The sequence below is a fragment of the Trachurus trachurus genome, assembly GCF_905171665.1.
Source record: "Trachurus trachurus genome assembly, chromosome: 5".
Lineage (NCBI taxonomy): Eukaryota > Metazoa > Chordata > Actinopteri > Carangiformes > Carangidae > Trachurus > Trachurus trachurus.
This window is the reverse complement of record NC_139896.1, coordinates 14,947,119-14,972,376: the sequence shown is the minus strand read 5'-3', so window position 1 is coordinate 14,972,376 and position 25,258 is coordinate 14,947,119. Positions and strand designations below refer to the sequence as shown.

Sequence of the window (25,258 nt, the reverse complement as noted above, 5' to 3'; positions counted from 1 at the left end):
GGAACCTGTTACAGTTGCACTAGATAGAAACAAAACCAAATATCCCTTCCCGCATGCCTCAGGGCTCGCCTCGGCTCCATCGCCTCGCTCATTTGTTCAGATGCTCTTCACTCATGGTCTTAGCTGTCATTTAGCTGTCATGCTTAGTTGTTTTGCGGCGCACATCCATGAAGCCTCGCAAGAGCTGTGCCTTTATTTGGGAGCTGTCATCTCGTGTTTGTTGCCGGTAGTTATATAAGAATGCACCATATTAGAAGCAAAGATGAGGCTGAATAGTGACGTTTGCTTCGGGGACTGGCTGAGATTGAAATGAAGAAAACTGATGCATCATTATGAGTCCCAGTGACGGAGTTACATCACTGAAAACACCATTATGGCCTGTTGTGTTTTTGAATAAAAGAAAAGTAACTTGTAGTATTTGTTCATGGTTCATTCATCAAGCATGTGACTGATTCCTCAATGTGAATATTTAGTAGCTGAAGCAAGGGTTTGTTCATCATGATTGAAAATAACAACTTCCGTGCTCAGTGTTGTTGACTAACAGTGACACTGTGTACTATTCTTATCCCATACAGCTAATTTCTGGCCAACTGTTTTCCAGAATATATAAGGAAATGGTCCAAACTATGACATGATTTATAATCCTTAGGCTATTCAGGAACCAGAAAGACGTCACGGTTACATTTGGCTGAAAACAGCAGAACATATGTTGACCGTGTGTGACTTTTATCTTTGGCCTTCACCCATGCAAGGGACAACCGGAAGTCAGGAAATCCCCCTCACGCCCGACTATGAGAGCATCCCTTGTTCCTCCCACGCACCTCCACAGGTTACCGGGGGCAGGACTTGGACCTCGACGCGGCACTGTCCACCAATCCTCCGTAGCTCTCGGGCCAGTAGCTGCTGGTTTCATTACTCCAGACAGCGAGTGGTCCCGGAGTACAGTAAGAGTTTAAACTGGAGCTGCCATCTGTTCATCCACCAGGGCCAGGACAGAGGCTGTGAGTCATGTAACAGCCATGTTGATGTCAGCGAAAGCCAATCCTAACGTGCCTGACAGAGATGTTGCCAAGCTATTGTTAGTTAATTTCAATTTTTTTTGTCAAATCTAATATCAGGTAAGAGGCTTCCACCTTTCCAAAAGAAGCTTTACAACGGCCTCACATGCACCTACATTATTTTAATGTCTTTGTCCGGGAATAACAGGCTCACAGTAAGCCACACACAAAGCCTTGTTTCTCTCATTATTGTTCCTCTGCAAACAGTGATTAGACCCACAACTCGCTCCAAATTGGACAAATACTGTGAGGTGAACTTGTTTTTATGAGGGTCTTTAACCTAACTAACCTGCTTAATGCTCTGCAACTGATGCCTGTCCTCATTTGCCAGAGAATAACACACGGTGTGATGAGGAGAAACAGGTCAGCGGCTGCACTGATGGCTGCTTGATCCGTTGCAACAAAGTGGACGTACTGTAACTGCAGTTTTATTATCTGCTTAGTGAAGCACAAAAAATATTGTTTGTTTGAGATAAATCTGATGGGATTACATCTCGTTCAAGATGCGAGTCGACGTAATTCTGACACTTCGGGATCACGTTTCCATCGTGGTAGATGTTTGAAAACGCACACTACAATCACACAAGACAAAAAGAGGGTTTGTTACAAATTGAAAACCTGTATTGTGCATACAATAAATAGTGCTTACAAAGGGATATTCGTCTTGTACACAGACAAGGTTTTTTTTTCTTAAGAACATTTACACTGTCGATATGAAATCATCATCAACTGAATCAGTGAGACTCAGACACAGCTCGGGGATGTGACTACTGATACTGGAGTGGGACTGGTCGACTCGGTCACATGCACATTTCCCCCCTGTGGCATCAAAAAGAAGATCTTTCAAAAAAAAAAAAAAAAAAAAAAAGAAAGTCAGTTTACAAAAAGAAGTCTCTGCTTGTCTGTGGCGAATACATGAACTTGATTCTTCCTGCTCCTCTGACAAGTGTGAAGTGAGGGTTAAGGAGATGTTAATCTGAGCAAGAAGTGGAGCTTGCTGCATGCGTACCCCCACCCGCCCCCCTCCCGCCCGCTGTCCCCCCACCGGCAGCTCCATTTCTAGAGACATAGCCTCCAAGGTTTGCTGGACCCAAATATCAGGACACCCACTGACTGTGGGCCAGGGCGCTGGAAGACTCCGTGCAAGGTCTTCACTGACAGAACCAGGTATGAGCAACTCTTCACAGAAGAAACCTTGCTAAGGCCGGTGGAACCTGCAGAGGGGAAAAGAAGGGGAAAGTGAACCAGAGCCAATGCAGGGTTTCATCAATCAGGAGTCCTATTATTAGCCCGCTGGTGGGTGCTCTTAACAGCAGCCAATAGCTGCTTCTCAAAAATGGGGTCTTACGCAAGCAAAAACTTGGCTAATTTAAGATACGCACAGTCTTGACATAAGCAAAAATATAAGCTAAATATGTGCAGCCATTCATTATAGTGGAGAGGTGGTGCAAAAGGGGGCAACTTTTTCATCTCAAGGGGCCTGATTGCAGCTAAATTTAAGCCCCGCTCTGTTCTGCAGCCATCGATGTGGGACTGTTGGATAATCCACCTTTGAGTCCTTGCACAATGTCACACCGGCCCCCCCTCCGACATCACCTTCTAAGAATAAAGCTGACACAAAGAACGCAGAACAACACTGGCTCACATTTACCTTGTCAGATGCTTGCTCGAAGAATGGACTTCCATCTCGTTACTTTTGAATTCATTCAGCTCCTTCCGTATCGCTGCCTGTGAACAAAAAGCGACATCAAGCTTGAGCCCAGGTGCAACCCCACACACACTGATGCTCAGGTGGTGAACCTCAAACGAGGATGTTATGAAAATACAGAAACATCTGTTGTCACTGTGTGGATTATCTGAACTCAAGTGGGATTTATGTTGGTGAGAAGTTATGTGACAGTGAGGAGGTTATGTTCCAAATGTTGATCATGTGAGACGAGTTAAATGTGTCCTGATAATACTGATGTCCTATTAATACATCAAATACAAATTAATTTGATTATTCTGGACAAAGTATGATAGAAGATATGACATACTGTTATTTATTACATTTCAATTTTTATAATACAATTAATTAAAGGTCCCTAATTGTCCCATAAGTGTTTTTTTTTTTAATTATACAGCAGTTCTGGGTTGTAAATCAATACTGTGAAAGTATGAAACTTCTCAGTCCACACAGCCTGTATTCAGAAACTGAGCCTGAAGTAAGGCGTTAGGAGTCCTGTAACTTTACGATGTCACAAAAAAGCCCCGCCGACCATCCTACCCACCCTCACATCTTGCTGGGTTTGGTTTTTCGTAGTGTAGTAGTGAACTGAAATCTGCTATATTTTTATTAGATAGCTCACAAAACAGTCAGCCAATCCGAAGAAAGGCCCAGAACCTTCTCTCTTCTGATTGGCTTACCGATCTGTTGTTATTAGAGCTGCAGAAAGATGCCTGAGAGAGGAGATGTAACAGTAGAGGGTTTTTTTTTTCATCATAAAACCATACATATCTTTGTATGGAGCAACACTTCAACTAAAACAGAGGGTATTAAATATTGGACCTTTTAATTAATGCGACCTGGATCTCAGCAGTTGAAAATAGATGGTTGGAACAACTGCACATGATGAATCCATGTAAGTTTTTCCTTAAATCAACGCCTGCCTATTCTGAGCTGATGAGCTTCCTATCGCGACTGTGGCAGCATCAGTGAGTGCAGATCTAAAGACGCTGACTGAGCAGCCTCCTGCAGCACAATCCACTGTCACAGCAATCCTACTCTCAGTGTGTGGTGCGAATGGATACAAAGCGCTGAAGACTGTTATAGAGAGAAACCTACACAGGTCTATTTAACAATACTGTAGATGTCACAAAATGAAAACTGGATCAGTTTAGGGCTTTAAGAAGCATGTATTGCTGATCTAGCCTAAAAACACTAGAGATGTGTGATCTACCTTGTCAGCAGCTGAGAGTCTGGTCCAGGGCTTGTCGGCTCGCCGGTCATAGTCCTGAGCTTTGGCCACTTCCACATAGTCACTGAAACGAATCAGGATCTTCCTGTCCCGCAGCTCGTCCACTGTCGGCCGCTGGTTCAACTGGAAAATATAACATAACTGCATCATAACCCGTATCTTTCATGAGCGCATTTAAAGAGATTGGTGATAGAAACTAAATGTGAAAAACAGCAGCAGTGTGGTTTGGTATTAAGGTCCTGACAGTCTCGTGTGTGGATGAAATGTGGGATTAAATTGATGGGAGTTTTTAGGAAATGGCTCAGACCAGGGCAGCCGCCACCTACCTTTCTATTCAGCCGCTGTTTGATTTCCCTCCTCTCCTCCTGCTCTGTCTGGTCATTTCTCTCTGTTGACACAAGCAAAGAAAAAATGTTATTACCCGAAAAAAAAAGAAGAAAGAAATCAGGTCAAAATCATTTGACGTCAACGATGATGGACAACTTTGATCAGCTGCAGTCACTGCACTCAATATCAGGCAAGTACACTGTCACTGCCTCTTTCATGAGCCTGGACAGCTGATGAAGTCTGTGATTAACAGAGCTAATATGTCCAATCCTCCTCACAAATCAATACTCATGAGTGAGCCAGTGTGTGACAGTGCTGAGATCAGGACTCACAGGGTCGACTCCAAATCCACATCAGCAACAAATGTGAGTTAGGAGTGAGAGGCAGGCAGATTAGAGGACTAATAGGATTTTTCTTCATTAGATAGAGCAGAGAGATCACTAGATGTCACTTAGTTTATTTTTAATCTCTCTCTATTTTCCATTCCAAAAAAATATTTAATCTGTTGAACTAGTTTGGCAGCTTAAAAACCAGGCTGGCACCTGTCGCACTCTTTGGGGTGAATGCAGCTTCCAGGAGCACGCCATTCAAAAATTATTATTTTAAAAACGTTTTTCAAAGGGATTGAAGTTGATCAGAGGAGGGGCCGGGGTTCAGGGGTGAGAGTCCTGATGGCAGAAGGTCGTGTTTCGCTCACACTCGTCGAAGCCACTGATGAGACACACAGCTGCTCTGTGATCACAGGTGGCCCCAGACAGTGCTAATGTGGGATTTCATTCCTCACACGGCTGTTTTTGAATTGTGCTCAACTTTGACAGACAGAGGGACTATAGTTTCACAGTTCCAAGTGCTACAGTCTGACGCCTTCTCCCTGAGGAAGTGCTTTTTGTTTATCAGCAGGATTACACAAAAAGAAAAACTTGGAGGCATGAGCCAAAGAAGATCCTGTAACTGTTTAGAGCTGACCCAGTTCAAGAGGTGGATCCAAGAATGCACTTTTGTAAATATATTATTTCAGAATACAATATTTAGATCTTGGTGCAAACAAATCAGACTATAATGGCAGACATGTGAAGAACTGTTTGGGTTTGGTGCTCCACTGAGTGCATTGGTTCACTTCTCAAATTAGTAAAGTGGAAAATTCACAAGATATTGTCTGCAATGGACTTGTTTTGTCTGGACAGATTAAAACCCATAATCATAACAATTATATAAAAAATAGAAAAGTAGGAAATCCCCACCTTGGAGAAGTTGATAACCTAAGTAAATAAATAAATAAAAACAATAATAATAATGACAAAAAACTATTTTAAAGAATCTTATTTTGAAATCTTCCACTAACCATTAAACTCAGAATAGTTTTTGTTTATGTTTTATATTAAATGGAAAGAGAAGATTTTTAAACTGTTAGCTCAGTGGTACAAAATGAAAATGAAGCCACACTCTCGTGACTCGCGGTTAAAGTCGATGGGTGATAATACTTACGCTTCAGGATGTTCCGACTCTCCAGCTCCTCCACCGCCGGCCTCTGGCTCAGCCTCCTGCGGAAAAACACCAGAATTACGTTCTGGACCATCTTCCCTCCTTCTGCCGCTGCCGCTGCTTCCGCTGCTGCTGGGATTTCTCTCCTCAGTATAAAGTCTGTCAGTCTTTTCACTCCCACTACTAGCAGCACTTCGGGTGCTTGAGCCGGTGTGCAGAGCGCCAAGATCCGCACATCCAAAACGCAAACACCGCGTCCCACCTCGAGTCCAAAAAGCGACTTGTTTTGGTTTTACAACATTTAAGGCTCCACATCGGGAAAACCGTCAGGCTGTGCGTTTAAAAGCACGCGTCAGAGCCAGTTTAATAAGAAAAGAGCGAAAAAAACAGAGACTTTCCTCTGACAACGAGCAGCTTAAATGTTCCGGCAGTTTGGGAAAGAGGCGCGTTGGTTGTTGTCCCGGCGGAGCGGAGGGAGGATGCTGCGCTGTGAGCTGCGCTGAGCGGACTGAGTGGTGCAGCACCGCCTGCCTCCTTTTTTACCACATGCACAGGACTAATGTGACGGGGTGGGACTGAGGAGGAGATTCCCTAGGCAGGCGCACACACACACACGCGCGCGCACACGCACACACACCAACCTGCAGCAGCAGAGGGAGTTGCCTGATGAGCAACAGTGTATTTTTGAGCTTCCAAAGAGGCTTTTTTCCTCCTTCAGATCACTCAATGTGTGTTCAGGGTGTGATATGGTACAGTAAGATGATGAAAACAACAACTCATTGAACATCACATGGGAGACAGACATCAGATGACAATGAGCAGGAGGGAAAGTCTAAATATTCAGTGACTGCTCTATTTAATTCATCTACAATATTTCATAGCCTTAGCCTACAATAAATCTCAGATAAAAAAAAAAAACACTTTAATAATTTTATTTGCTAAATGACTGAAATGATAATTTCTAATCTAAACCGATGATGACATATTGATCACTCTGTGTAGTTTATCATTTGAGCACTAACAAAAAACAATAATTCGCAACATGTAACCAGATGGTGGTATATAGGATGACAGAGATGACATGAAAGCAAACAGGGGCACAGCGTCTGAATTTACATATCATATTCATTTTATTCATCCTATATGTTTAACAATATGTTTTAGTGAAACCAGATTGAACTCAGGCCAGCTCTCAGATTTCCACATCACCTGAATTACAAGATTCCACACATGACTTTCCTTCCAGGATGAATCTCTGCTCCACCCCCGACGCACTCACGGGCCACTACATTTGCCACGCAGCTGCCAAGACACTAATAGCATCCAAGAGGAAAATTCTTGAATTGCCTCATGGGAATTTTAAGTTTAACCTTTTGATTTTTCTTTTCAAGCCAGTTTCATTTAAAAAAAAAAAAAGTAAAATATAAAAACTCTTCCCTGCTCTTTAGTTCACTGATTTTCATGGGCCACTACTGACGAAGACTGAGAGTTTATTTCCCTGGACCAGCAGGAAAATCTGAGCAAGGATAATATAGGAAGGGACATTATTACAATATTTAAAGTCCCCATGTTGTATACAGTAAATGTAGATTGCTATGTCTTTTTTGATTGTAAAGCATTTCTTGGAAAGAATCAAAGTGCTCAATCCACAGAGAAATGCACACAGTCTGTAGCTAGAAAGAATATTTCCTCAGTTATCTTCCAGTGAACAAAAAAAATAAATGCTATAATCATGTGCTGCACAGGAAACCTGTTCCATGAAAAACCGGGTTAAGTAACAACAATCAGTCACGACTCGCATGAGATGAAGGGAAAAAGGCTCATTCTAAAATCTACTTCAATAATCAGCTAAAATATATTCACAACTGCTGGAGGATTGAAACTATGATTCACACCAGCGGCGGTGATGGCGGCAACGACGGTTCTACAGAAAAACTGAGAACAGAAAATTAGATCAGATGTTGTTCTGACCAGCTCGGGGGGGCTTAAAGTGCTGACTCAATAAGGGGACATTATGTTTACTGGGAACACAGTGTCTTTTTCAGAGCAGGACAACCCCTCCATTCACCAAATAACGAGGTAGACAGACAGAGATTTAGTCCTGGTTCACAGCGGTGCAAGCTCACATCATCTTTGAACTGTATCAAAATGATCCCTATAGTACTGACTGTCCTGACAACTGCTATTCACAGGTGTACCTAGAATAAATGTGATGGGGATAATATAGGCGTCTGTGCTTGGGATGATTTTGCAAATGCTTAGAAAATAAGTCATCTTTTAAACCCAAAAAAAGAAAAACCTACTCCAACGACTTTCATCTAGGTCGACCATTTTCTCACACATCAACCCTCTTAACACAAGAATTTGGACAGTGGTCTGTCCAAAACCTTATGATAGGCTTTTGATTTGCCAAAGTTTCACAAGGTTTATATTGTAGGCTACTATGTCAGATTTGGTTTCTCGGCAAACACACTAGTAAATCTTATAAGTCTAATTAAATATTTTCTTTTTTTAAACATGTTAAATCCTGTAGTGTTTACATGTTTACTAGCTTGTAGTTCCCTTGTTCACTGCCTCTCGGCACTTTGCTATACTTTTCTTGCTATATTATTAACCCCAGCTGTTGATAACAGAGTTCCTGTAAAACTGGTGGCTGCATGTGCCGACTTAGGGTCATGCACAAAGGAAACAAAACTGTGTCATGATGCTGCATGAAAAAAGTGATCCAAAGGATCAGTATGTAGGATCAGCACTGATCCCGGCATATTTCTGTATTTCTAAACTCTCAGTCTCAGACTGCTATTGTAGCAAAGCTGCTCGTCTTCATAGTGTGCAAACATAAGTTAGGACACGTGTATTTAAGGATTTTAGCACACCTTGCTTTCCTATTAGCACAAAGTAGCGAACAAAACATTCAGGTGCCCACTGTTGTTTTCAACCGATTTAAATGACAAGATTCACTGGCAGCACAGAGTGTTTACTGCTGCTAATTAATGTTAATTCAGTGTGAGACATGATGGAGAGCCTGTTGTTCCTGTGTGTTCTCAGTGAGCCAGAGATCATTCACGAGAGAACAATCATCATAATCAAATCAACTTCAGGAATCAATCTCCGTCTTTATGTCATGCCATATACTATCAATAACTGGAGCTGATCATGTTTAATAATTTCGGACCAAAACCGCGATCAAGTGGCTGGTGAAAAATAAAGTGCCAGATGAAGTGAGTCCACAGATGGTATTTCAATGCGTCAGATGCATATTTAATCAACCTCCTGCAGCTGTTTATTTAATCTGTGTGTACTGAACATCATGGGACCAAAAAGTCTGTCAGGATGAATTGAGTTGTATCGCTCCTATTTTCAGGTTGCTGCAGCTCAAGTGCACACTGTGCCGCTGGAAGTTTAGGGTAAATATTAAGCATCGGTGATAATTTTAAGAACTCAGATCAGGATCTCATGGTGGATGTTTCTCAAAGGCATAACTAAATAATCCTACACTACTACAGATCAGTTGAGCTCAGACAAAAACAAAGTAGTGGAGAAGCATTCATGAGCTGCAAGTTTTCATCTACAGTTCTAAAAATGATGAGCAAGTGGATGGCACCTAGAGAGTGGGTTTAAAAAAAGCTCCCTGTTCTGTAAGGGCTTCAGCTGTGGGCTTACAAAACAGGACCTCGGACATGTCAATATTGGAAGCCGATGGTCAATGTGCTAAATGGAGCAGAGCTGTGGCAGGATGTGTGGTCCGCAAGCAGAAAACATGGTCCATAGGTCGATAGCATTAGCCTGAGTTGACAAAGTGAATCAAATCTGCCGTGGCCACATTTAAAAAAGATCTGATGTATTTTCCATTAGAAAATGTAGGTGCTGATTATGGACAAAGGACGAGATCCAAATTCCGTACAAGCAGGGGTGAGTCAGCCTGTGTATGTTTTGCCAAACAATCCTAATGGGGCCTTTAGTCACAGGCAGCCTCCTGCAGCGGGTTGCGCTTCACAAGTGCTCACCCACTCTTGTTTGGTCAGAGGTAAAAGTTCCCCTGTTTGTTGGAGAAACTCACCAGCATGTCAAAGCAATGAGCTGCCTGTAAGAGCAAGGGCTGATGGGAATGTCAGCCCGTGAAAAGTGGAGGAGAATGGGATGAGTCAGGCACCACGGGCCGGGGCAGCAGCCAGCTACACTGCCCACTGAGGTGTGTCCTAATGCCTCGCTCCTTCCCCTCGGTGGCAGAGCCCGGGGACAGGAGCGCCACGGTTAGATGTGGAGTCTCTAGAGTGAGCCCAGGACGGCCCGGGGGACGGGGTGTGTAGGGAGGCCGGTTGGTGGTTAGTTGCCAGGAATAATTAAAGGAACCCTCTGAGCTGACAGAAGCTCGGCGTTTATGTAACGCGGTTGTGTTTAAGTGTTGACCTGGATGTCTCCCACCGTTACTAGGTCACAGGAATACGAAAGACCGTCTTGAGGATAACGCTGCTTGGATATTTTCAGCATCTCCTGACACTCTATTGCAGCCCCTTATACAATAAATGTAAAGAAACAACAAAAAGCATTCAGTAAATCACTCAAGTGCCTCTGTAAGACTCCCTCTGTTCAAAGGCTTGCTGTGCTTTTGATGATAGACACATTCAAAGACTCAGACATGAAACCAAAAATCAATTGCATATCTAGCTGGCTGTTTGTCCCCAAGGCTTTGCCCTTTAGCACGGGTCCACAGATCAAGCGGGGGTTCATGTCTGGCTCTTGAACGACCCGCTGGGAGCACAGTGTGGAGGAGGCAACTTCAAATAGCATGGTCCAACCTCAAACCCAAACAGACTTACTGTACATAAGCCATAATCGTTTGCACTGAAGAAAACATAATAGGTTACTCTACAGGATTTAAACTTCACGTGGCTCAGTCCGTCAAGGACACACATCCATTATGTGCAGAGTTTGATAGTCCAAAAAAAATAATCAAAACTTTGAGGTAAATGCGCATGCTTGCATGTTAACGCATTCACACAGTAACAGATGTTTAGCCAACCTAATGTTTACAGTGTTAGGCGCTACCCTATGCTGCATTTCCACTACATGGTACTAGCTCAACTCGACTCTACTCGCCCCTTTTTGCGTTTCTGTCCGATAAAAGTACCTGGAATCTGGTACCTGGTACTCCTTTCCTTGTACCACCTCGGCCAAGGTTCCAAAATAGTAGAGAGGTGCTAAAAGGTGACGTGCAAACACTGCAGACCACTGATTGGTCGAGAATTGTCATCAATCAAAAAGACTGTTTTAATTCCTGCTGTTGGGCTGTTAATATGTCACTTTATTAAGTTTTCTTATTTTTTCATGCAGGAAAGTAACTGTTTAGATCCCCAATATGTGGTCAGTTCACCCACATAAAGCCTTTTTGGAAATTTGCTCAAAGAGCACACCTATGGCACCAGCTGCCCGGCCAGGACAAGCAGTTGGTCTCCTGAGATGATTGACACACCAAAAAACATCCAAATACCTCCATGCTGCTTGTATGTAATGTCCGTCTGTAATGTTCGGCTTGTTTGTAGCGGAAGCTCCTCTTCCCGGTTCGTCAAATTTGGACGAACCAGGGTCTGTCCTCAGTTCGTCCAAATTTGACGAACTGGGAAGAGGAGCTTCGAGAAGCTTCCGCTACAAAACAAGCTTGAAATATAGACTTATTTAATTTTTTTCGGGACAATTTCACATTTCGGGGCTTCAATACAAGACCGACATTACATACGAGCAGCATGGAGGTATTTGGATGTTTTTTGGTGTGTCTTTTTGTTAAGAAGACAGTTGGTATCCATTTGCAACCGTTATATGGACATGCACTGCTAAGCCGAGACCCTCTGTAACTCAGAGAAGCCACGGATAACTCTGAAACTTCTCCCAGCCCTTAGTGGACATGAGGGTGAGTAGATAATGAGTGAAATTGAAATTTTGGGTGAACTATCCCTTTAAAATGAAACGACCTCTAGAATAGTACCTGGTACCAAAGCTGAGTATAGTCGAGTCGAGCTCGTACCATGTAGTTGAAATGCAGCATAAGTTTAGCATTTCAGTATGCTAACATGTGCGAACTAGCACAAAACACAACACAGCACATTTCTTCGGCCGCTGGATGAAAAATCCCAGGGATTCCTGGGTGTATTTCAGGTTTCTTACATTGTTTGTATTCTACTGTCAGTGATGGACACAGTGTGAGTGTTTGTGCTAATGCAAACGCTTTATCTCTGGACTGACAAGGTTGAGTTTGAAACACTCATGAATCCATGGCTGTCTGAATCTATTGTCATGATCCTGTCATTGGTTCGCTGTAGTTCCATTGGAGGAGGAGGTTTTAAGAAGATTAAAAATAGATTTTCCCTCAGTGGGAATATGAATATGAAAATGTAGCCTAGCAACTCACTAAAAGCCAATATGTTACAAGAGCACTCGGGGTATCACCTATGTCTTATGCCGCCTGTATATGCCTATACAAAATTCAACAGTAATCCATCAAGTACAAATAAACCGACATTGCCTTTAAACCTGTGCAAGAAGCTATAGGCTAATAATCTGAGTCTAAGTGAAGAATCTTATCCTTATCCACTAACTGTTCTGAAAAGCCTGAGCTAACATTGAATTTCTAAAACAATCCATTAGCCAACATAGCAGATGTAACCTATTTCCAAATCAATTTCTGATTCTGTTTGCATAATGAACACAGTTACAGTCAATTGGGGTGCCGGGATCAATGCTGGAGATGGACAATGGCCAGACAGGGACGACAAATATGTCCCCTACTCACTGTATCTGTTTATTTAGAGGCTGTGAAAAGTAGCAGTGGGCGACGAGCAAACAAAATTAGCCGCATATGTCACCAGTCACGCCTCTGATCATTGGTGAGCTACCCGTTTTTCATGGAGTTCGAAAGGAGAGAAAAACGTCTGTGTGGGTGCAGAGGCTTTGAGACTTCTGACATTTCAATTAGAGGGTACACGCAGTCAGAGCTGTAGGAAAAAAAACCATTGTATAATGTTAATTACTACATGTGGGACAGGGATGGTCTATAGTGGTGGCAACATGTAATTTGAGGATTCCGCTTCATGCCATATATGTACAGGCTGTTTCATCTTGCTGCTTACGTCTCTCCAACTGCTTTACCATATCTGCCAACTCCAGTCCTGTAATTGGATTGATGCCCGGCTCTGATGCTGCTCACTATAAAGGCACAAATAAAAATCCTGAGAGGAGCACTCCTCAAAATGCAAAACCACAAAGACAAAAACTACAGACTTTCTTATTTATATCCTCAGCTGACAGATTTACACCTACTAGAGTAGGGTAATGGACAACGGCGGAGGTGCGAGGGTCAGAGGGTTTCAGAGACGCTGACATTTTGCTAAACTGCACACAAAGCAAGTCACTCTCAACTGTTTCACCAAATAGTAAATCACCTGGGACTCACTCGCAAAAACACTAATTCACATTTAGCAGACTGCAGATTCCCTATGAGGCGAGCTGTTGGGTCAATAATCAGCTCTTCATCCGTCAAACTAAGGAATAGGTAAGAAATAAAAGCTGCAGTTAGGAGTCGCAGATGAAGAGAAATTGGTATCATTGCCTCCGGGCTAGGGAAGAAATGACTGCAGCATTTTCAACACTTGCATCACCTTCAGACAATGTTTGCTACGGCTGCAGTTTTTCCTCTTGTAAAAGCTGCTGTTTCCTATTTGTGTGTCTGAGGTTTCCCACTTTGACTTTTTAGGTTTTTATGAAATCCAACTTTCACTTGACTGTGAGTGATCCTACAGTGACCTTAAAAAGGCTGAAAAAACACACAAAATTTATTTCAGTAAGTGAATGGTTCAAATGTTCAGCAACAAGGACAGAAATAAACCTAACCTGTCATTTATTGCATATTTTGTCTTTATTTCAATTTAAGTACAGAAGCTCATTACTGTCACCATGACAAAACAAATAAGAAAAAAGAAAACATATTTTGAAATATATTTAAAAGAATATCCTGTATATACCATTTTTGTAATATACCATTTTAAATGTCAAAACATATTGATCATTATGAATAATAATAAAGAATAAGAACTTGTTATTATATTTTTCCCAAGCAAATTTCAATTATGTTTGTTCCGTCATGGTGGCTGTGGATTACCCAGCTGCCATCTCTCTCCGAAGTGAAGACACAACAGGAACAGTTCTGACCTGATGAGCAGGAAACACGCTCCAGTTAACAAGACCCATATCTTTTGCAGGTCAAGCACACACAACGTGCAAGAACGCACTGAAATGAAGTTGTCTTTCTTGACCATAGGTGGCGCAGCGTTGAGTGCTGGTCTGAGACCCCTGGCATCACTGGGCCTGGTTTCCGCATCAATTACACTGTGTGTCCTCTTTACTTAATATCAATTCTGTGCTGTAAGTAGGCCAGGTTTTTGTTGTATAACGTATGACGCTCCTCACTATTTTGAAAACTGAGCACTCAGGCATTTCTGGCTTTTGAGAAAGCAGTCACTTGCCTCGCAGTTTTCTTACCAGCAGGAGGGGAACCCAAGAAAAAAAAATAGGTAAGGAGAGGGGGGAGCCCGAGCAGAGAATGCATTAATATTTCATCTCGGGTGAAAGGGATTATCAAACTCCAAGGCTGACAGCCTCGGTTGCCTGGAAACTGCGACTGTGTTGAATACAGTTCATAGTGATATCGTTTTAATGGAAAGTGAATGAAGGGAAGAATAAAGATGATGCTCTGATGATACTTAAGGAGACAGTTCTTTTAAGCCGATGAACTTCAACTTCCTTTAGTTTCAGCCTTTGGGTTACTGTCTGGACTTCACAAAGATCTGATTGGCTGAAAATGGAAAATCTGTCTCAGCACAGCAAGATCATTTCCCACCGAATCTATTTGTTTATGCAGTTCAGAGCGACTCTAGATGGAGAAAACCCCAACAACAGTCTGAACTATACGTCCAAGCATTGGATTTTCTCAATGCTAATATTGCCATGTTGCAGTCAGCTGCTACACTCAGTGGCCTGAGTGTAATACTCGGTTATTTAAAGCAGCGCTGGGCAGCAGCTGCTCCGTCCTGCTTCACACAGTGAGCTGTGGTGTCAGCAGAAGTTGGTCCATGTGACACAAATATCCAGTTATTAGTTCATTCATGGCTCAGCAGGTTGAGGCGGACACTGGGCAGGCATCTATCATCATCACCATCATCATCATCACTGCATCAATGTCTTCCTTTCTCTGAGGCCAAGGCACCTTTAGACCTCACTGTATACTGTTTCACTAATGCAGACCTGGTAGTAGAAGCTGGGTAAATGAGCGTAAAGTAGAGGTTTGAATTCTGAAGATGGTTTTTGCATTTAAGGCAAAAGGAGGAAACTATGGCAAATAAACATCAATCAATCAGAGTGTCTTTATTCAAACATGTCTGGAGAGGAACTTGAACTCGTGATTATATAAGTTTACAAACGTGATTTTCACAATCCTGTTGCATCAGCCATTTACTGTGAACAGCTTATCCTCATGTTATACATCTGATTGCATTTCAAAGGTCAGACAGGCTAATCTGCTTTAATCCTTTTCATAAATGGAAACAGCAACTCCAGTTAAATATGTGTATTAAAGGGATAGTTCACCCAAAATTGAAATTTCACACATTATCTACTCACCCTCATGTCGACTAAGGGCTGGGAGAAGTTTCAGAGTTATCCGTGGCTTCTCTGAGTTACAGGGGGTCTCGGCGTAGCAGTGCGTCCATATAACGGTTGCAAATGGATACCAACTGTCTTCGTAACAAAAAGACACACCAAAAAACATCCAAATACCTCCATGCTGCGAAATTGTCCCGAAAAAAAAAAGGTCTATATTTCAAGCTTGTTTTGTAGCGGAAGCTTCTCGAAGCTCCTCTTCCCGGTTCGTCAAATTTGGACGAAACTGGGAAGAGGACAGACCCTGGTTCATCCAAATTTGACGAACCGGGAAGAGGAGCTTCAAGAAGCTTCCGCTACAAACAAGCTTGAAATATAGACTTATTTAATTTTTTTCGGGACAATTTCGCATTTTGGGGCTTCAATACAAGACGGACATTACATACGAGCAGCATGGAGGTATTTGGATGTTTTTTGGTGTGTCTTTTTGTTACGAAGACAGTTGGTATCCATTTGCAACCGTTATATGGACGCACTGCTACACCGAAACCCCCTGTAACTCAGAGAAGCCACGGATAACTCTGAAACTTCTATATTCATTCTATATTCATATTTACAGGTTCTTCCTCCTCTAGCTTGGATGCTGATGTCCTTACTATCAACAGCAGCCTCATGGTGTCCAAGTCAGTGGTTTTTGCCATTATGTTCTATACATGAGCCTTGCATCGTTTCATCCCTGTGTAAAATCCGATGTCATTTGCATTCATGTTCAGACAAAATGCAGATGCTCATGCTCCTTTTAAATGACTCCTGCCAGCTCGAGCTCCTCTATCTCTCTTTTTATTTAACTTATCAGATGGACCACCCTTTCACAACTTCAGATGATCTGGCAGGATGCAGCAAAATGTCAGCAGTGTGTTACAAAGGAAGTGTTATTTTTACATAATGATGTCCTCAGCTGAGGGCACGAGCTGATGATGCCTGCAAAAGGGACGGAGATGTAGATCGTTGCAGTAAACTTGTGCCCAGCTCCCGCAGGGGAGAGGGGACACAGTTCAAACAGTGGGGAATCGGGGGGGGAGAGAAAATGCAGTCTCTCTCCACCATAGCGAGGCACACGGGCGGAGGGGAGGGCGAGCTGGTGCTGTGACGTAGATAGGCAATTGATTATGACTGCTGCTGCTGCTGCTGCTCATGCTGCAGTGTTTCGCAAAGAGAGCTAAATTTAGAAACAGAGGATTCCCTTCTGCTATCCCAGGCCAGCCCACTGCTCTGCATTCTGCTGCAGAGTGCTGCTCTGCGCTCCACTATCGCAAATCGATGCCACATGCCATGTGTGTTACATCACAACAGAAATGGAAAGAGATTTATGATGTTTTCTTGTGGGTGGGTTGGGTGGGGTCTTTTATAAAGGTAGAGAGAGAATCCATCTTTATTCTTATTCTGAATATTCATTTGCAACGACGTTTGCAGTGTTGAAGCTAAACTACTCATGTAATGATCAAAAACACATTCAAGATTGGTATTTTCTGATGTGTTCTTGTTATATCTTCAAATCTGTCCAAATACATGGAGGACAAACTGAACAACTGTTGCAAACCAAACCAAAATCCGTTTTCCTCTGAAGAAAAAAACACCTTATACTCACTAGTCTGTTTCATTTGTGTTTATATTGCAGATAATTCACTGCGTTCAGTTAGGCTCTGTACACTGGCACTTTGCAATACAATACAATAACAATACTTTCACAATTTTATTTCTAGATTCCAAGACAACACTGAATAGAAGGATAAATGGTAGGTCTGTTTATATCACTCCATGTGACCTTAGTCCTGGATGTGAGTTTCTGATTTTTATTAAATTATACATATATTCTGATTACGATGAAAGACATAATAGAGTTTGCGGATTTATAATCACAGACTGAGATGTCTATATTGTGGAGGGCTCTCAGCTTTTATCATAAACATGTTGAGTCACGGCTGGGATGGCAGTCGCACATGAAAGCACAAAATAAGTTGGTCGCAGTAGAAATGTCCCAATAATGTCCCAATACTTTATTTTAAAACACCCCAAAAATCAGTGCATAGGTTTAAGTGAATCCTGACAGAGGTAGTTTCAACTACTTAAATGAATCAGACTGAAAATAAAACACAGACTAAACCAAATGTGTCCCATCATGTCGCGCCAACCAACATTTTTTCCATCACATTCATCGAATCACATTAAAACCACAGAGTGGCTTTAAAAGCTGCTCACTGTAAAATACTGGCATAATGTTTCCATTGATTTTCAGCTAATGTTGACTCTGCACAGGGAAACTCAGATGAATGCCTCAGCACCGCTGCTGCTGCTGTCCCCGGGAGTCCAAGGTGAGAGAGACTGATTGTCCTGTGTCTGTGATGAAGGCTGCTCTGTTCCTGATTTTGTACGGACAGCTGCGCTACTCAAGGCCCCTCACAACACTGGTATGAGCGCTTCAGACAGGACACAGCATGCTAGCCTCCTCCACAAACATCGCTCTGTTCCGATGCAGCACGACTCATTCAATATGACAGATTCAGTATGATTCACTCAGCTCGTACACAAACACTGGGATGAGATGGATGTTTAGAGGGCGGGTATATGGGAGAGAGGGTCCTTTCCCTTCGGCTTCTGTTGCTGCCGGGGGCTCCCGAGCTGCCAGGAGGGGAACATCACGCCCTCGGTCAGACCGTGTGCTCAGCAGGACGGAGACGCTGGCAGACGAGCACATGGTGGCGTCACCCAAAACAATGGCATACTCAGCTGTCCACAGCTCTGACTCAGTCGATGTGGGCAGCTCTTGTTGAGCGGCCAGTCCTGCAGTCGGAGCTGGCCGCTGCAGCACCTGTGAGAACTCTGGCAGCTCACAGACGCAGCGTCTGGCTAGAGAAGCTCAACCAGAGTCATAAACTGCCGGGACTGTCTGAAAACTTAAAGGGATAGTTCAACATTTTGACAAATTGGCCCATTGCCATAATCCCTATAGTAATAGCAGGTTCGTTACCTTTAATTGTCGGTGCAAGCTATTTTTAGAACGGCGGAGCAGAGCCACGGGCTGCTCAGAGCTACGCTACGGAGGCTAATGGGATTTCTTAGATTCCCTCATCAAACTCATCAAATACACAATCCAACAACTCCAAAACGCTCTCCTGGACAAGTTGTGACCTGCACATTCACCACGCTATGAGATAATAATGGAACGTTACGAGACAGAGTTGTTTTCTAGGCAAATTCATGCAAAACAACTGATGCGTGTTCCCGTCGAGGGCAGTTTTCAGCAAGCAGTCTCTGCATTTGCCTCGAAAACAACTCTGTCTCGTGAGTCCATCTAAAAGCTAATCCTTATCCTGCTGTGGAACTGCACTTTATAATATCTAGTTCATACTGATGAGCCTGTCTTAATAACACAATCTTTAATGCAGCTTTAAAGCAGTATTTTGTTAGCCCCATTTTCAGCACCAGTTGCTGCTGCTACCAAACTTCCAGAGGTGATAGATTTAATACAATATATTGACATTGCAAATGTGGATACAACAAAACTTAGATTAGTAGCGCTGCATTCCTTATAGTAGCAAAAAAATAGAGGCGAGTTAAAAATAAAACAGCCAAATCTAAATAACAGATCACAAGAAAAAAACGGCATACCACAGTGTCACGTCTCTTGTTTGAATTTAGCTGTGACAAGCCCTGGGACAGGGAGTATCACTTGAACTGGCTGGTTTACTACTGCTATACGTTTCCGTCGAAGGGTGATAAAAATTCCTCTACAAATATAAAACTTCCCTCTCGTGTAAAAAAAGAGAAAACTTTCCCAGTGGTTAAATGCGGCTGCATTTCTGTCACCCTGTTTATAGAATTGTACCACACTGTGATGGTTCAAACAGATTTTCTCACCAAAATAAAAAGTGTCCTCTTCTTAAACCCACTACTTTAAATGCATAAGTCTGTATTCAATTCAGTTCAATACAATTCAATATACTTATATTGTCTCTGATGGGAAATTTGTTCAAATTCATTTCAATCTTCCAACTTCAAAATAATATTCTGTCACTTTTTCTTCCCCAAACTGTCAGATATCCACTCATTTGTAAATGATTAGATAAAAAGACAAGACTTGTGTTGTTCAGTGTGATTTATCATTAACAAATTAAACAAGGCCAAACAAGAGAGTGCATTACTCCATCTCTCAATAATCTCTGATTCCTTTTTCTGTCTGTTGAAGGTTAATTGTGCCAAATGACAAAAGACATAAATCTTCAAATGGAGAAGGAAATATTATTGTATTATTGTATATTGCATTTTTGTGTACATTTGATACTGCAGTGAGTGTTTGACTCAAAAAACTACAATGTCTACCGGTATGTTCGCGGTAATGAATGAACACATGTCCCCGGTGCAATGATTTAGCCCACTGATGTGTTTATCCACAAACAGTTGTTAGTATAATCAATTCTTATTGGTTTTGGTCTTATCCTGTGATTAGATGACAATAAGAAATATAATGACAATCATGTGTCACATTATCAAATAGTTTCTCGTTAAATAACAGCATTCTTTGAGTGGTGGTGATTGATTAGGTTGGCCATAATGCAGAATGCTCTAGTTTGAAACCTAATCACTGCAGTAATGTAACACATTGAGTGAACTATATGAGCAGCAGGGAGCTTGGCTCGGAGCAGACCTGCTGCTCTGACCTCTGTCCTCAACCAACACAGTGTACATACGGTCCACAGCCCGGCCTCCCACTGCCACACTTCTGATACATAATTGATCAGTTCCTGTTTTTATTATGCAATAGTAATCAGGAGTCTGCTTTACATAAGCAGTGTTGTGGATGTGCAGCAGCTGTGCGCCTCAACACAATGCCCTCCGCACACCGTCAACCATCACACTCCCAGCGTATTCCATGATTAAGTCTGTGAAGCATTATTGCTATTTTGCACTCACTTGTTGGAATTTCCCCCACGTGTGCACGGAGAGGCTCACATGCATCGAGGTGTGGTTGGAACAAACGCGGTTTACAATAACGTCACATAGGTCAGAGACACGCAAAAGCCACTTCCAACTATCCAGATTGACACGCATCTGTGAAATGCCTGGGGCGAGGGTGCAGGAAGACAGAGGCACATGGAGGAGCGTGATGCCAGGCTCAGAGAAGCTGATGGGCAGTGTTACTTGGTTTGTCTGATATTACCCTGCCTTACTCATCCCTCACAGTTTAGTTACAAAGCAGGGGGCAAAAGGCTTAGCTGCCAATTAATTAGGCTTCATCAAGCACTCGCTGCCCTGTTTCCCTCTCTGTGAGGTCGGACAGGAGCAAAACAACATCTCTCTCTCTCTCTCTCTCTCTCTCGGCTCCAATTGTTCATCTTTCTAATTAGCTGCTGCTGTGACCTGTGATAGCACTGGGTATGTAATGAAACCACACCCAGAACACAAAGGGATCCCAAGCTCCCTGGAGTTCACTGAGTTCATTGCTGACCTTTATGCTTCAAAAGAAATTATGTAATTATGTAGGTATAAATAAAACAATAGATAGACTGTAGTTTAATGGATTTAATTTTCATTTGATTCACTGTAAATGTCATCTAAATTACATTTTAACAATTTTTAAACGTCTGCTCGTCAGATGGTCAACTACCCCCCCTCTTCCATTTGTGTATGGATATGATGTATGAATGTATTGTTAAGTGCTTTGAGTTGCCAATAGAAAAATGTTATTTAAGTGCTGTGCATTAACCATAAAACAGCCTTTGTCTGAACATTGTAATAACTTAACTTATAATTATCAGACATTTTACACATCATGCAGCCGTGACTGAGCCACTTACAACATGTTACCATTGAAAACACATGACGTAGAGCTCAGAAGTCCCTGTTTGAGATTTCATTGAAGTTGTCGAGACGAGTGAAAATAGTTTTCAGTAGAGTGCGGCGCTGGCACTTGATGGTACTAAATAATAGTCAATAAATACATGAAATAAAAACAATGTTTGAATGAAGGAAATCATTTGTGATGTTGTGTCATTTTCTTGGGTTGCTCCAGGGTGATGAGGGGCAGACTGACTTGAGCTTGTTTGACTTCTTACAATTCAGTGACTCCGACTTCACAGACAAATGTGACAGCTCCACAGCACTCGCTGTGCCACGCTCTGTGGAGGAATCACATGGACAACCACTACAAAGCTCGTTTTCAGTGGGCACGTTTGGTTCACAGGCAGACTCTACTGTAAACAGCTCTTTGCGACTCTGCTTAGTGACGACATGTAGTGAGTTCATCTGCTTCTCAGCGGAGAAGACTGGACCCCTGAGACGATCAACACTGTGTCAAACATAATAAATTTGACTGAATTTGATTTCCTGAGTAAGCTAATTTTATTATGGATGATTCTTCCTCCGAGTCTTATTATTAAAGGGATAGTTCAACATTTTGGCAATTTGGCCCATTGCCATAATCCCTATAGTCACAGCAGTAGGTTTGTTACCTTTAATTGTCAGTGCAAGCTATTTTTAGAACGGCAGAGCAGAGCCGCAAGCTGCTCAGAGCTACGCTACGGAGGCTAATGGGGTTTCTTGGTTTCCCTCATTAATCTCATCAAATACACAATCCAACAACTCCAAAATGCTCTTGTGGACAAGTTGTGACCTGCACATTCACCACGCTATGAGAAATAATGGAACTTTACGAGACGGAGCTGTTTTCGAGGGAAATGCAGAGACTGCTTGCCGAAAAACTGCCCCTGACGGGAACGCGCATCAGTTGTTTTGCATGAATTTACCTCTAAAACAACTCTGTCTCGTAACGTTCTGTTATTATCTCATAGCGTGGTGAATGTGCAGGTCACAACTTGTCCAGGAGAGCGTTTTGGAGTTGTTGGATTGTGTATTTGATGAGTTTGATGAGGGAAACCAAGAAATCCCATGAGCCGCCATGGCTCTGAGCAGCTTGCGGCTCTGCTCCGCCGTTCTAAAAATAGCTTACACCGACAATTAAAGGTAACAAACCTACTCCTAAAACTATAGGGATTATGGCAATGGGCCAATTTGCCAAAATGTTGAACTATTCCTTTAAGAATATTAAAAACTTTTTTTGTAAATAGTCAACAAACAATACATACTTCAAGCTGGACAAAAACAATTAAAACCATAGAACAAGAGCACAAAAGAGGATATTATGTTATTTCATCCATCTTTTGTCTCAGAAAATCCTCACATGCATCCTCATGTTGTGCAGCTTTGTTTTCTTTGTGCACTTTGTTCGGCCATATACTGCACTGCACAGTGATACAAGTGATACTAAAGCTGCTGCTGATTGTTTTCAGCCAACTTAAACAACAACAACTACATTGCCATCTGACTAATATGACATCCCTCTCCTTATATCTCTGTGTGTCAGAAATGTTTGATATCAGTCAGCAGCTACCTGCTAACTGTCAGTCCACCATCTGCCGTAGGACAGGTTGTGTACTGCGGGTTCACTGGAAACAGCTGCCTGCCATTAGGAATTACGTGAGCTGAGCGCTGATTAGGGTTTGTTGCCCTACACTGTGCAAGTGCAACCAACTCAGCAGGTGGGTGAAGAGGAGGTCAATAGGCTTAACACTAATTAGGGTGACATAAGTGAAAACACTGGGTCCATCTCAACCAGCTAAAAAACTTCAAATGCTGCCAAGACTGAAGTGTATCAGAAATTCATAATTCAATATATCACACTGAGAGAAACAGAGTATTTTACTTCCACTGCATTACACAGCCTAATTAGACCCACTGTTAATGCAATAAAGAACTGATCAAATATTTTATCAGTTGTGTGAGATGAATAGCAGCCATCATGCAGTATGTACAGCAAACACACAGTGGGAAATGTCACCAACATGTTGTCATGTGTCATGAATCTGACATGAACACTGTGTGCTGTGTTCGACCGAGGCTTTACGTTGGCGCAATCTGTTATTTATTTCATCTGCCGAACATGTTATCCTGCACTCACGTGTATAACTAGCAGCATGATACTTCATAACACAGTAATAATGTGTTCAAAATGTCTGTATGATTCAAGCTGACATATAAACAGATGGTGCTTAGATGCACATGCGATTTCTGTTGCCGACTTCTGTTCATCCAATGTGTTTTTTAAAAAGCTAAAACGACACTTTCAGCTATTTGGAGCTGTAAAATCGTTTAAGCATGTACATGTTTGAAAATGCTAATTAGAAGTTTGCGGTTTGTTTATCTCCTGCAGTGAAGAACGGCATCTGTTTCAAACCAAAAATCGGCAGCCGAAAGTGGGTCAACCTCAAATTAAGGCGGTCGGTGGCATTCAGCAGCACACAGCAAAGTGTGAATCTGTCGCCAACAGGCTGTTATCACTGCTGCTTGTTTTAACAAAGGTATAAAAAAAAAAAAATGTGTTAATAGTCCGTGGAGGGAAAAGTGCTAACAGTAACAAAAGCAGCTTCAAGTCTGTGTGAGTCAAACGGACACCCACTGCCAAGAGAGCTGCAGGTTGTACTGTCCAGCACACACACCTGATGCGCAACACTTTTAGAGATTAAAGCTGCCACCATGCCTCACAGTCAGGTCCCTATACATCCACACAATACATTTGGTCTTACAACATTTCCAGAGAGTGAGTGACTGAACCCTCCCTCTCCCACTGAGCATTGCATAAGCCCAGCAGCACCATACCCTGCTACACTATTATTCCTTAAAAAAAAACCCAACATGATTTGACTGTTAATCCTATTAAAGTTACCATAACAACAGCCTATTGCTTTTTACATAACACAACAAATACGATTATGTTCTGTGTTGCATTCATCCACTGCCTTTCGGAAAAATCATGTTCCACACTCCAAAAATCAGACCTGCTAGCTTGACCCAGAAAAGCCACAACCGAGGATCCAGGAAAAGGAGAGGAACGACAACTCAAGAGTGATTTGTTGTGACGATTCACACCAAAGATAAAAAACCAGTTAATGACACACACATACAACACACTGGCTGTGTGCAATGCACTGACTATCTCCTCAACTAAGGGTGAACAAGTTCATAAAAGTCGGATTAATCACACAGAACTGGCTTTAGCTGTAGCTAATGATGGTTAATAACAACACAGATCACAAACATAAAAGCCTGACAGTCGCTGGACACAAAACAACATAATGCCAACAAAATAGACAATACTCAACTGCCTTTTGCCACATAATTGGATCATTTCAATGTCTGTGGGTTACACGTGGGCATTACATTCAAGCTGTTTTCCACAGGAGTCCACACAATGCTTATAAAGCATGTCAGCTCCAGGTAGATCTCTGTATTGTGCATTTCACCAGAAATTTAGATCTACTGTTTGAGGAGACAGCTGTGCAGCACAAGTCACGTGTTCTACCTCTACCAGGGAGTTTGCCGTAAGCAAAAATGGCCTTCTGCTTTTTTCACGTGTGAAGCGTCATTATGTCTGGAGGCTCAATCCAGCACCTGAGAGAGTCTAGGAACACAGGAATCGTCCTAGAAAAGTTTGTGATGCTCCAGAACTGGGCTTTCAGAGAAAGGATTACAGGCTCAACGAGAAAGCCATCGACAGCGAGGCCACACACGGATTAACACTGATTTTTTTTCATCGAGGAGCGCTGAGTGGAGAGACGGTATTCGCAAATTTATTGGAATAGACTATGTAACTATCATATTGACAAAATAATGGAGTATTATTTTGGTGCAGCGGAAATTTGTATTTGACAGTGTTTATGTAAATACTCTCTC

General features: G+C 42.3%; 1 protein-coding gene across 1 annotated transcript in view; it reads right to left on the bottom strand.

Annotated features, from left to right (window-relative positions):
- Nucleotides 1-2,130: 2,130 nt before the first annotated feature.
- The window catches only part of phactr3b (phosphatase and actin regulator 3b), a gene marked incomplete at its 5' end in the record, with an annotated part of 48,730 nt that continues 25,602 nt past the window's right edge, over nucleotides 2,131-25,258 (bottom strand). Inside the window, 5 exons of the mRNA XM_083971657.1 lie at nucleotides 2,131-2,272; nucleotides 2,710-2,786; nucleotides 3,998-4,138; nucleotides 4,342-4,403; nucleotides 5,828-5,883. Of these exons, the coding sequence (XP_083827783.1) occupies nucleotides 2,257-2,272; nucleotides 2,710-2,786; nucleotides 3,998-4,138; nucleotides 4,342-4,403; nucleotides 5,828-5,883 (352 nt within the window). The 3' untranslated portion in view covers nucleotides 2,131-2,256. The remainder of the gene's footprint in view (nucleotides 2,273-2,709; nucleotides 2,787-3,997; nucleotides 4,139-4,341; nucleotides 4,404-5,827; nucleotides 5,884-25,258) is intronic.